The sequence below is a fragment of the Echeneis naucrates genome, chromosome 9 (genome assembly GCF_900963305.1).
Source record: "Echeneis naucrates chromosome 9, fEcheNa1.1, whole genome shotgun sequence".
NCBI lineage: Eukaryota > Metazoa > Chordata > Actinopteri > Carangiformes > Echeneidae > Echeneis > Echeneis naucrates.
In genome coordinates, this window is record NC_042519.1 from 21,470,598 (window position 1) to 21,483,676 (window position 13,079).

At 45.3% G+C, this 13,079-nt stretch overlaps 1 protein-coding gene across 1 annotated transcript in view; it reads left to right on the forward strand.

Moving 5' to 3' along the window:
* The first annotated feature begins 3,890 nt into the window (after positions 1-3,890).
* rtn4r (reticulon 4 receptor) overlaps positions 3,891-13,079 on the forward strand; it is a 39,304-nt gene continuing 30,115 nt past the window's right edge. Inside the window, exon 1 of the mRNA XM_029510255.1 lies at positions 3,891-4,221. Coding sequence (XP_029366115.1) covers positions 4,200-4,221 — 22 coding nt within the window. The 5' untranslated portion in view covers positions 3,891-4,199. The remainder of the gene's footprint in view (positions 4,222-13,079) is intronic.

Genomic DNA, 13,079 nt, shown 5'->3' on the forward strand with positions numbered 1-13,079 from the left:
TCTTTTATGACATGCACAGTTACAATTCCAATAAATGTAACTCTTATTCCTGTCACTTGTGGAAAAATAAATAAATAAATAAATAAATAAATAAATAAATACATACAAATAAATAAAAACCAAAACGATGTCATAAAAAGCCAACATTGCTCTGAACTGGTTTTAACCAATCATCGTATTTCACAAACCAGCCAGCGTGGATTCTCTCCCAGAGGAGGATTCTTCTTTTCCTTATATGAATTTAGATGTTGTCCATTCAATTTAATCCAAGCATTTAACCACACTATGCTTTGCACTTGGGTAGAAAGTTGTGAAATGAGTAGGATCGCATGACCAGACCGAAGTGCTACTCCAGCTCTCAGCCGAGAATGTGCTGCGAAGCTGAACGTCTCCATTTTTAACCTTTAGAAATTTTGGAGGCCTTTGGAAAAGAGCAACGCTCAGGAGTAAAACCTGAATATGCTGGTGGATTTACGATCGCTTCCAGGAACCCGCATGACCTTTAAGTTAACATAAACCTTTCCCTCAGCTTTCATTCCCATACTGTAATTAACACTGATCCTACTGTACCTCCTGTAGCAGTAGAACTACTAACTCTCCCGTTACTAAAGGAAGTCATTTGTGCCCTCGTTCTCCTTTTGATCTGTCAGACTCGTGATAAAAAGAATAGCAGAGCCCTCAGCCTGTGGATCCGTTGCCTTTGAGACTCAACAGCTTGACTCATTTCATTACTGTCATGAATTAAAGATCCCCAATCTTTCCCCCCCCCCCCCCCCTCCCTGCTGCCATACGCATGGCAATGATCTGCCCTTAGTTAATTTACAGTCACTCGTTGTTGAAGGCCTCCAGCCTCGGCGCTCCCGTGACAATTTACCTGTGTCCTTTTCACTTGCTGGCACGTATCATTGTGATTATACTATAATGGAATGGAGCGGAGGGAACTCGGGAGTGAGTGGGCATGTTGTATAATGAGGTGGGGGAGGTATAGTAATCATCTGCAGCACACCCTTCACTTCCTGCCACAATAAGAGACATCTTAACCGGGGAGGCCGAATGAGTGTCTTTCCAGCCGCTGATATATTTAGGCAGGGCTTCTCTGGGAAAGCCTCGTTGCAGCCAACTTCTCTGATCATGTCAACACTGCACACTTTAACTTAATTAGGATCCTTTTTATATGCGCCCCATGCTGCTTTCTATTTCTATCGCACCCCCCCCACCCCACCCCACCCCCCAAAAAGAAAGACCTGTTTAACTGCAAGCACATCAACATGTCTTTAGAACTAGATTACTCCAGGATGCATATTTTGGACTTTATATTGTTATTCTGTGTACGGGAGGTTGCCCTCCATCCTTTTTAGTAATAAAACTGCTTGTCACCCCCGCCCCCCCAGCACAGGAAATGCTACTTTGCCTGTTACGGTGCACTCCAGGACACAAACAAGCAGCATGGATGACAGGATTATGCAGACACATGTGTTTGACCTCGTGGAGGCACTCAGAGGAAGCAGCAGAGGGGCCGAGACAAACTGTGAAAGGTGACAGCATTTCCTCCTGTATTTTTTTTTTTTTTTTTTCCCTCCTCCTCTCTGTGTGACCTCGTTCTCAGCCGGCTACTGCGGTGGCTTTGGACTGCGTCTCCACTGGCCATCTGGCCCCGCCGGCTCTTCGCTGTGAGCGAGTACCGGCCGAGTGGCTTACTGACACATTCCGACGCTGTGATTCAGTATTGGTGGTAGTTTTAAACCTGGGATTAGCCTGCCACAACCCCATTTCGCTCAGCTACACCGCCCACCTGGATGCCGTTTCCATTCACCCTGGTAATCTCTTGTCCTTTTTATTTTTCCATCTGGGTATGCGGACTAGATTGTAACTGATGCAGGCCAAATTAATGATTCTGTGCCAGCGCACCTTTCAAAACACACACACACACACACACACACACAAGTTAGAGCTGTCTGTGTGTGTACATGCTGAACTTCCATTTTCATTATGACACGTCATGCCATGTCATTATGACTGTGCGAGCAAACAGATGGAAATATTACAATCCCGTATAGGAAATGTATTAAATCCACAGTCTCCATGGTGAGTTTAAGTGTTTTTCTTCAGAACCCATATGGTGTTCAGAGGATGATTCGTCACTTGCCTCAAAAGGCGAGAAGGGAATCGCCCCCCCCCCCTCCTTCCTCCCCAGATGAGGCTTCTATGTCTCTGTCCATGGTGCTGGGGGTGGTGGTGGTGGTGGTGGTGGGGGGTGGTCTATGTCTCTGTTGGCCAGTAGGGGGCGTCTGGCACCAATAGATAAAAACACACTGCTTGGAGGAGCCGGTCCTTCTGGAGCTCTGCAAACCCAGAACGGCTGCAGGAGACCAGATCCACTGAGAACTGGTCCTCGCTCCAGACAGTGCGTCTTTGGTGCGCGACAGACTCAATCACTTTTTCTATTTATTCTTTCATTTTCTCCTTTAAAGCAACCATTACCTCTTCAAGGACATGCTGCAGTACGCTTGCAGGCAGTTATATTTTTCATGTGGCGAAAAATGTGGAGAAAAAGAAAGCCGTCTGTTCTATTATAACAAGAGTAGTAATTTTTTAATAACGATCATCTAAAAAATGAACCTATTTTGAGGAGCAGGAAGAGATGAAGTGGTGGGTGGTGGTGGGAAATGAGAATGGCAGCCCCTGAATGTTTATTTTAACCAGATGATGTAAAGAAAGAGTACTTTTGTTGTTGTTGTTGTTGTTGTTGTTGTTGTTGTTTAAATCAAGTAAAAGTCCTGCGTCTGGGGTTAGTCTGACGATTTCAAAGTGTTACTCTGTCAGCCTGTGGTTAACCAAGCAGAGCTGAGATTTCTGTTATCCCTGTCTGGTTTTAACAACTCCGCCCACGACAGCGGAGCGGCCAAATCGTCCGTCCCCCAGAGGAAGCACAGGTCCCAGCAGCAGGCCTGGCTCTCCGCCTTAGTCTTTTTTTTTTTTTTTTAATTCTTGGTGGTGATGGGAGGGGGAGGGGGGGGGTTGTTTTCGTATGCAGGTGCGTGCCTGACAGTGTCCGATCCAAATAGATTCGCCTCACGTCACCCTCCCCCCCCCACACACACACACACACACCCATAAAACATTCATTAGAGTGCGGCCCTGCGCTGCAAGAAATGTCCGTCTGGATAAATCATTGACTTCACTTTCACGCGTCCAGTCGACAAAGTCCATCAGTTGTATGCTAAAATCAAACCGTTTTCCTGCTGTCTTTGTGTGTCTGGTGAGGAGGGGGGGGGGGGGGTGCTATTAATAAGTGCAGGTAGACCGTCGTGGATTTAAAAAAAAAAAAAAGACATACAGAACAAAAACAATCCGCTTCGCCTTGAATATCCCACTTTGAGATTCGGGCGGACTATTTCTTGCAGCGTGATAGAGAGCCATAAAACATTCATCTCTGAACTCTCTCTCTCTCTCTCTCTCTCTCTCTCTCTCTTTCTCTCCATCAGCCAAAACGCACCTCTCTGCCCCGCCCTCCCTTCTCCACCTCCCCTTGGCAAACCCACACCGACGCGCACCAGTGCGGCCGAGATCCGTGCGCATCCGCCACACACACACTTTTCTCCGTCTACTTGGGAAATACACAGCGGGGGCCAAATGATCGGACTGGATATGTGCTGCTATTTTATAAAGATGGATCAGATTCTGGGGTTTGGTCGCTGATTCTCCACTTTGACACTTTGAGCTCTTTTTCTCCGGAGCTTTTTTTTTTGCGCGTCCTATATATAAATACATATATATATATATTTATATATATATATATATATATATTTATTTATAAGGGGGGTGGGGTGGGGGGTGAGGTGTTGACCGGTGTGTCGAGTCTTCTGTCCCTCTTGTTCCCATTTTGGATGTTTATTGATGACTTTTTTTTAAATCTCTCGGTTAAAAAAATAAAAAAAATGACTGAGCTCGGGTGCAGCCGGAGACGTGGCTCCCCACTCGGGAAGACCTACGGCTAAAGTTTGAAGGGTGCCCGGATCGCCTCAGGCTGTCTGTCTCCCGCCGTGCACTGGATTTGCAATTACCCATAAATTGCAATCAAACAGCGGATACCTTATCTGTCGCCCTGCGCGCGCACTGGGATTCAATCCACTTGGATTTACAGCCCCACAGCTTCTGGATTTCGCCCCCACCCCCCCTCCCACCGCCCACCTAAAACCATGAAGACCGTTATTACTGATGGTGAGTAGACATTAGACATCAGGGACGTCTCGGTAAAGTTTTGGCATAAAGCAGAGCGGAGGATTCTGCCGGGCGACTGCTCTCCGATTAAAGAAATAAATAAAGAATCCACATCGGGCAGAGTCTCAGCTCTGTGGAGAACAGACACGGCTAAAGATAAATCACACGTCCTAATTGGAGTTGCTCTGCCGGCTCCTCCAGGATTTGGTTAAACTGGTACATGGCTGACAATATGCGCAAATCAGCCTCCGCCTAATCTGCACAGTAACAAAGTCCTCTCTGTGTTTTTTGTTGTTTGGGTTTTGTTTTTTTTTTAGCCACAGTCCGGATCAGGCGCCTGTAAACGACCTTGACTCGGTGGTTCTTAATTGAGTCATAATTCAGAGCAGATTTTGCCCCCCACCTCACCTTCCTCCCTCTCTTTGCGCGCGTGTGTGTGTGTGTGTGTGTGTGCTGTGCGTGTGCGTGTGCGTGGCCATGTGAGTGTCTGTGCTGGTCAATATGCTCTGCATGATATAGCAACTGAAGCCGGGAGTCCGCTCCAGCCCGTCTGGAGCTGGAGGCTGAGCGTTTGGAGAAGTCTGCAGATGGTCCGCTTGGCGGCCCAGTTGTACAGCTCGACTCCTGACCCCCCCCCCCCCCCCCCCCCCCCTCCTCCTCTTTGTGATTGTTGTGTATTTTTTTTGTGGCTTCATCCCACTCAAAGGTTCTCAGGGTTACAGGGAAGTTGCAGGAAATCGCCCCCCCCCCCCCCCCCTTCCTCCTCCTCCTCCTCCTCTCTGATGTCTCTTGGTCTTGCTTGTATAAATGAAAACAGGGATGCTCTTCATGTCCCCCTCTGGGGGGAAAAAAAGGAATGAGAATTATTTCATTTCTTGGCCGGCGGGGTGGGGGGGCTCTGCCTTGGGGCGGCGTGCGTGCACGTGCCCCACAAGAGGTGGTGGGTGGAGGAAGCGCCTGGCGTGTCAGTGCGTGTGTTGCTTCAGGCCTGATCCTTCCTGTTGTGTGTCAGTGTGTTTAGTGCGGTGCAGAGGAGGAGAACACAGACATGGCGTCTGATGCCTGATTAGATAAATCCATCTATACAACATCCAGTTTGTTCCATCAAGAGCGCCATCCAACCCCAACCGCTGCACACACACACACACACACACACACACACACACACACACACACACACACACACACACTACCAAAATTGACAACAGGACTTTATCATGCCTGTTTTGCAAACCAGAGTACAGTGTTTGTGGGGACCACCACAAGGTTTAAAAACGTGGATAAACACACACACACACACACACACAAACACAAACACACAGAGTCCTTATGCAACATGCTGCACACACTCCCTCTTCCTCACGTAGTTCATTACTTGGCTAAAACTGCAGGATTATGGTAAGAAAGCTGCAGATTATTGTGGGCCTACAGAGCAACTTTGATTTTCCTGGTTGTGAAATGCAAAGAGGCACATCTACTTTTGCATTCCCTTTGATATGTCAGGGTGATGCAAATTCAAGTGCACACCCCCTTCATTGGCACAGAATGGCTCTGAGTCCCACAGACCCTACAGGCAGGTTTTCATCATCTAACTGCTGGTGTGATGTAGCACCGGGCTCGTGACACACACCTATGTCTGATTTTTTTTTTTTTTTTTTTTTAAACACCCCCCACCCCAAATTGTAATTGGTATCCATCTCTCAGGCTCCTGATTTGGAGTTGAAAATATGGCCTGTCGTGTCTTGTGTTTAAAGTGTCAGTTTGAGGTGGGACTTTAATTTAGACTCGTTTTCACCCAGTCAGCATATGATCAAATGCCTCTTTGGGAAAGCTGTTGCTCGGGGGTGCCGTCGCTCCCCGTCTACTGCCGAGCAAAGCCAATAAAGCCCAAATGAATGGATAAAACCATTATGGCGGAACTGAATGCTTTCTCTTCAGGGGTTTTAAACCACTCGACAATGAGGGCATTTTTTCAATTAGTTAACTTTGTTATTGTTTTGGCGGTACCCTGCCAAAAAAGAATAGCTAAATAAATAAATAAAAACTCTGCCCCATTTTCAAAAATGGGTTACAAGATGCAGCATCTGAGGTGGCGAGATAATTGTTTATAACAATATAAAGCCCTAAAGAAAAAGGAAAAAGTTGGCACGCGAAAAAAAAGAATAACTATAGCGGATTTGCATTGAAAGATTAAGTGGAATGAAGCATCATGCCATAAACTGACAATGAGACATGGCATCCTCCGCGGCCTGAAAGGGAATGTGAAACTGATCCATCCTAGTGTTTGTATGGGTGTGTATCTATGAGCACAGAGGGAGGGATGTGAGGGATAATGAGTGTGTGGGTGCAGCCTAGTGTTCTCTGAGTACACGAGGAGGTCCGAGGATGAGAGATGCATTGGAGGGAAAGAATCAAAGAAAGAGAGAAAGAGAAAAGAAGTGTGAAGGTTGTGCAACGTTTGCCACCCGTGCGTCCTCTAGTCGATGTCAAGTGCAAGGGAAGCTGCAGCAAAATAAGTAGAGGAATATTTAGATTCAGATTGGCTCTCTTTGAGGTTTGCTCAAGCCGGCTATGGGATCAGTAAAGGCAGAAATCTTCTCTTGAGGTCGCGGAGGGGAAATGTGTAGAATTTTTACATTCCTACAGTACAAAATGAAAACATATATCTGCACCTGGGAAGGTGGTCGATCAATGAAATTGACTCATTGAACTTTCCGTCCAAGTGCAGATGTCTGGCTCTCGTTTCGACTTTTCATCCTGACTGTGAAGACCTTCCCCATCTCCCCAGCCTCATTTACTAACTTTTTCCAAGTCTTTAACAATTGAGGACGGCGCTACGAGCAAGACCTTTCAACTATGAAGACTAATAAGCATCATTATCTGCACCAGAGATCTGTGCAGCTCCAGGAGGAGGAATATGATAGGTTCTTCTCAACGCTGTTGCACCACCTCGGTCACCAGCAGAGGTTGATAAAGGTCACAGATAGGTCACTGCCCCCTTTTTGATACAGCTGTTTCAGGTACTGTAGAAGGGAAGCACGTAGATTGTGTGCAGCTTCTTTCCTTTCTACAGCTCCACTTCAGCGCTGTCTTCTTCGTTGCCACTGGCTACAGCAGACAAAAACAGAATTTAGTTGGAGATTTCGATGAAGCCCAGTCCAGCCGCCCAGCGTTGGTTCCACTTTTCTGCCTGGCACTGCACTTCCATCGCTCCATCACAACAGAATCTGCTTGTTTGGCTCAGTAACGTTCTCAACCACTGACACATTCACTCATTCACCCCGATTCAACAGATAGTGTGATAAGGGCGCTTCGAACTTTCCAAAAAGGAGTCTGAATCACTGTAAATACATCCACAGTGTAAGTGTCCTCTTCATATAAAGCACCATTGGATGTTGTAATTTGCTGAAGTTGAGTTAAATTAAATATCAGTCAGTCCATGAAGTTAGATGTTTCATTTAAGTCATGCTGGCCAAGACCAATACAAGGTGTCACTTTTAAAACAGTCTAATGACCCATCGTTGGCAATTTGTAATGTTTGATTTGAAAATACTTTCAAATTGGGATTTCTAATGATGGTTTCACGCCAACATTTAAATTATGACAGTATTTCCATCTCACTCACAAGACAGAATGCATCCAAAATTTGGATTGGTTTCTGTTAGTGAAAGATAAAATTGCTGTTCAGGCCGTGTATCTGTGATCGGTCGGGACCGTTGTACAATTCTTATTAAATGCTCAAATTCTAAAGCGTGAAGATGCCAATATTTTATGCCACAGAGCCGTGGCGGTATTAATGCCTCAGTTACAGTGACAGACTGCAGCAGGCTATCTGAGAGTGGATCTGCTATGTTCACTGCATCCTGATGAGCACACTCCTTCAGGGGCTTCTTTTAATTGGCCGCGCCCTTCAAGCAGCGGTGCATTTGTTTATACAGTGTGTGCACATGCGCACATACACACACACACACACACACACACAGATTCCCACTGATACTCACACAGGCATGTTGGCCTCAGATATCCTTGGAACCATCCGCTCTAGGTTATCCCAGTCTCCCAGCCCTTCACTGCTAATCAGCAAGACAGAGGAACTAAGTGGATAAACGAGTGAAATTCTATTTGTTTATACAGAGGAAGCTGAGCCCCCCCCCCCAAAGAGAAAAAAAAACAAAAAAATACAGAAAGCAGTAGAAATGCAATACACTATTCCCCCAGATTACCAGGCCTTAATCCTCTTTGTGGGTTGTTATTATTATACTGTCAGAATATTTGGAGGGACAACTAACAGAAAACATGCTATAGATGCTAACCCCCCCCAACCCACCTACTCCCTACATTTCTTTTCTAAAATAAAAAAATAATATTAATAAAGTGTTGGCTGTTGTCTTGGGGAGGATACCGAAGTGAAGGGAGGACCATATTGGTGTTATGCAACTTTTGGGTATTGAGGCGGGTGGCGTCTTTATGGGGGGATTTATTTCTGTCTTTTTACAGAAATCCCCCGACACTGTATCATAATCTTTTAAAGGTGCCTACATGCGACACAGCAGAGAAAACCCTGCACTGTGCCCGCTAAGCCCAACTCTTGAAAAAAAAAATACGGCTGAATCAGAAGTGAATATTCACAAATGAGTCATGCCAGCAAGCCAACGAAGCAAACGAAAGGCCACCCCCTCTGTTATCATCCTACAACTGTGTCGCCTAGCATACGCAAAAAAGTCAAAGAGCTGGCTAATCTGTCAAACATGCTGCCCCTTTCATCCCGTCGCACAAAAGTGTTTTTCAATCTGAGCAGGTTTCACGACCGTTTTCGTTGTGTCCTTGGAACTGATGATGTCCAATATTCTGTCCGTGTATCCTTGAAAGTGGCACGGTTGTTTCTAAATCCCCTTGTCAATGCGAAATGGTTCAACAAGCTGCCTGAACACTGATGACGCTGATTACACCACAATGGGGAGGCTGACTGATGGCCCACTACATTATTAATTAGACAGAGCAGAAGCCGCTCTTAAATTAGACGCATGAATGGAGCCGTTGTCATCCTTATAAGTCAACCCTGCTCCGCTCCTCTTCTAGCAGGCAGCGGTGTCGCTCAGATAGATAAAGTGGCCGCCTGATCCAAGACGTGAGCACGAGTACAATGTCACTGATCACCATGTTGGGAGGAGGGTTAAGTGCCAAAGCACGCACAGGCAGACGAACATGGATAACACTCAGGCACCGGCCTTTTATTAATAACTCTGTTGGCTTGACCAAAAGAGTTACAAGATCCCTGTTCATTCACAAACACAGACATCACAAATCTGTTGATTTCTCATTCAAAGGAAAAAGTGGATTTCACTGAACGAAAATGGCAAACAAGTTATATTTAGAGCGGCTTTTTAAAAGATCAGACGTGTCTAAACAGTTTGTGCATTAATGTCTGCTCTTGTGCCTTCCACAGCGGAGAGCCTGACGATAGAAAACAGGCAGGTCCATCAATACTTGGCCTCTGTAAACACAGAAGACAATTCGACAAAATTAGCCACATTACGCCGCCATATCACCCGATCTGCAGTCTGCGCTCAGTCAGTACTAACGGCATGGCGGGTGGCAGTGGGTCTACTAAATGTTTCAGGGGAAGGATATCCTGAAGAAGAACCGTTTTCCTTCATGCAGGCGTAAATATAAATATTCTTGGGTATTTTTAGCCGCATCGATCTCATTAGCGTTTGTGATGCAAAATGGACTCCTTACACAATCCCTCTGATCATCCTGTGAGAGTCTGCCCGTTGTTGTGATTAGTTTGCAAACTCGACAGATGGGAGTTGGTGTTTTGATGCTGTGTCTTGCTCAATCCCTGGCACCAACATTGTTGGGATACTTAAGCCAAATGGGGGATTTTGGGGGCGGGTCTCATATTTAAATAAGATTTCTGAAGAAGGTGGGCTAAAAGGGCAAAAAATACAGCTTGAGATGATGCAGTAAAGAAGCCAGTAAATAACCAAGCTGCTGAATTATCACTGTATCTCCCTTTCTCTGGCATCCGCCCTCTGCTATTATATCTTTAAGTCAATTTTCAGTTTCAGAAAGAAATGTTTTCATAGATTCCTGGTGATGATACGTTTGCCTCACAGCTAATTGAAGTTTTAATTGCCCGTGGACATGAATGTGAGCACGAATGGTTATTCTTCCATGCCTTTGGTAGTGTCAGCTTGGATTGGCTCCAGCCCCCCCCCATGCACAAAGAAGATGTAAAGATAATGAACGGACGAATAGATTCTGGATTTTTTCCCCCGATGGGCTGAAGGAATACATCTGATTTTTGGACCATTTGAAAAAATCACATCAGATGTAAATTTGTACGGGATGTTTGTGCATCTAAAACAAAGTGAGTCTTCATTTTGAGAATCTGAGATTGATCCTTTCTGCAGTAGATATGATAACAGCAACAATAAGAATATTTATTGCCAACAGATATGGATTTCAGCCTTTGGCATCACAGGCTGCTTTGAACATTATTGTAATCCACAACTTACAAAATTGCACAACTCACACAATACAAACAACATTAAGGGACATGATTTGTGTGTGAATGACACTTATTAGTTCAGCACAGTTATTGGATTTGGTATAAATGATATTCTATAAATGTTCTTGGTTGCTTCTGAGGCTGTATCTAGACAGATAGACGGATAGATAGAAACCTAAATTTTCTGGTGTGTCGCACTTCCATCAAAGGCCGAGGTAGAACAAAGGCTTTCACAAAGTTGGTGACAAATTGCACTTTCATACAGTCACATTGCAATACATCCACAACAGTGATGTCTCTCTCTCTTTTTTTCTTGCTCCGAGCTTGGTAGGTAGTTCACAGCTGAAATATGTATGGGGAGCCCTTCAAAGGAAATAGGTCGTCACTCCTCAGCTCAGGGAAAATTGATCTGTTGTAGATGAGAAAGCTCATTCCGTAGGTGCTAAACATATAATATATACCTGTTCTGGTGGCTTTACACAAGAATCCCCCATTTTATTTATTTATTTATTTAAGGTGGCAGATATAAATTTCTTTCATACACAAATCAACGGCCTCAATTGAAGGTGGGGGTAAAAGGATTTGTCGAGCAAGAAATGCATAATCCTCTAACCGTTGTAGGAGGAATGAGAGACTTTCTAAACATACCCACGAGCACAAAAGTGGAATCAATGGCGATCCCACTTGTCTGCTACAATCGGAGTGCCCTACAACCTTCCCTCGAAAAAAAAAACAAAAAAAAAAACCCACCATTGCTTATTTGCATGTAATTGGACAAGGCTGCCCTGGCGAGGCGAAATACCCTGTGAAGGAAAGGCGTCTCTCTCCGAGCTAAGATGGAACATTTGTGTTCAGGGACGTCCACGTGAATCAGGTTTTGCTCTCAGTCATCTCAGGGGCCCAAAGTAGGTTATTCTTATTAAAATGCAAATCTGACAAGTGTGCTCCATTGGCACTCTCCTTTTGTCCCCGTGGATTGTGCGCATGAATAAATATTCCCTCTGATTCTTCACAATCTTTCCTTCACTCTTGCTTTCTCCGACTCGTCTCGCAACGTGTTGGTGGCTCTCCTCTAATTCTATTACTGTCTCAGCCGCAGACGCACTGTCGCTCATCTTTCGGTCTTGACTCTCAGGTGTAAATGCTGATTATCTTGTGTAGATATCAGACCATGGCAAATTAAATGTGACCGCAGCTAGCCTGCCAGGATGTCCATTATAATGATATCTGTAATCTGCTGGCTCAGGGGAAGCAGCAGGGAGGGGTGGGAAGATAGACGGAGCTGATGATAGAAGTGTGTGTTGGTGGGGGGGGGTTAGCATGGATTCTGTAGCCAGCAGGAGACGGGCTGATATGGATTTTCTCTCCTACGATGAGGTTCACATGGAATACTGTGGATGTGCCATCCATTGGTTTAAGCCATTCAAGGCTGTTTCAGCACGTAGCTGAGGCGTTGGACCTTTGTATAAAACATCGGCAACCTCGCTTTCCCTCTTACTGTATCCTGTTTTTACAGAACTTTTCTACTACGCCTCCCTGGGGACGTCTTAATCTACGTCCTTTTTTTTTTTTTTTTTTTCCCCAAGTATCACTTTTGCAAGCGTGTGATGATGTTTGTCTGTTTAGCCATTTGGCAGCAAATAAGTGATCATGATAACTGCCCCGTTTTTGTGTTCATTCCCATCAATGCTGGTGTCGGACCCGCAAAATGCATCACTTCCTGTTCCCGAGTCCCCGATATATCCCAAGAAAGAGTTCAGGTTAAAGCAAATACAGTTTTTTTTTTTTTTTCTATGTCAGAGTACATCAATCAGCGGTAGTGTCAGAACTGAAATATAGCCCTCTATAAATATTGCAGGATTGAAACAACAGAATTTTGATCCTGCGGCGCAACCTTTCGACACGGCTCTCGACACATTACACCTGCGGTAAGAAAAAATAAATCCCATGGAATCCCTTTGACATTCAGGAATTGGAGAGCACAAAGGAAGAACTTGATCCGATGAGCAAAAAGATTGTTCTGGGGATGTGTTTCTGTCGTGGACACGCCAAACCTGCTGGGGTGTCTGAAAACCCCCTAATGAGAAACGCCGCTTGTTTTCACATGCCTGTGCGCGTTTCCAGCAAAGCCTGTCGCCACAGCAATTATTCCAGTGAGGAAGATGAGCAGTGCCAACACTCCATCTCCGAGCTGTAAACAAATTATGCTGAAGAGGTCTTGATGATGTCTGTTTGAGACAAGTCTGATATGAGTTCTGATGGTCCCGCTGTGCTGACTTTTGGGTCGTCAGCCAACAGATACTCATGGGAGTCACAATCTCGACGCCAACAGGAGGAAGCTGGC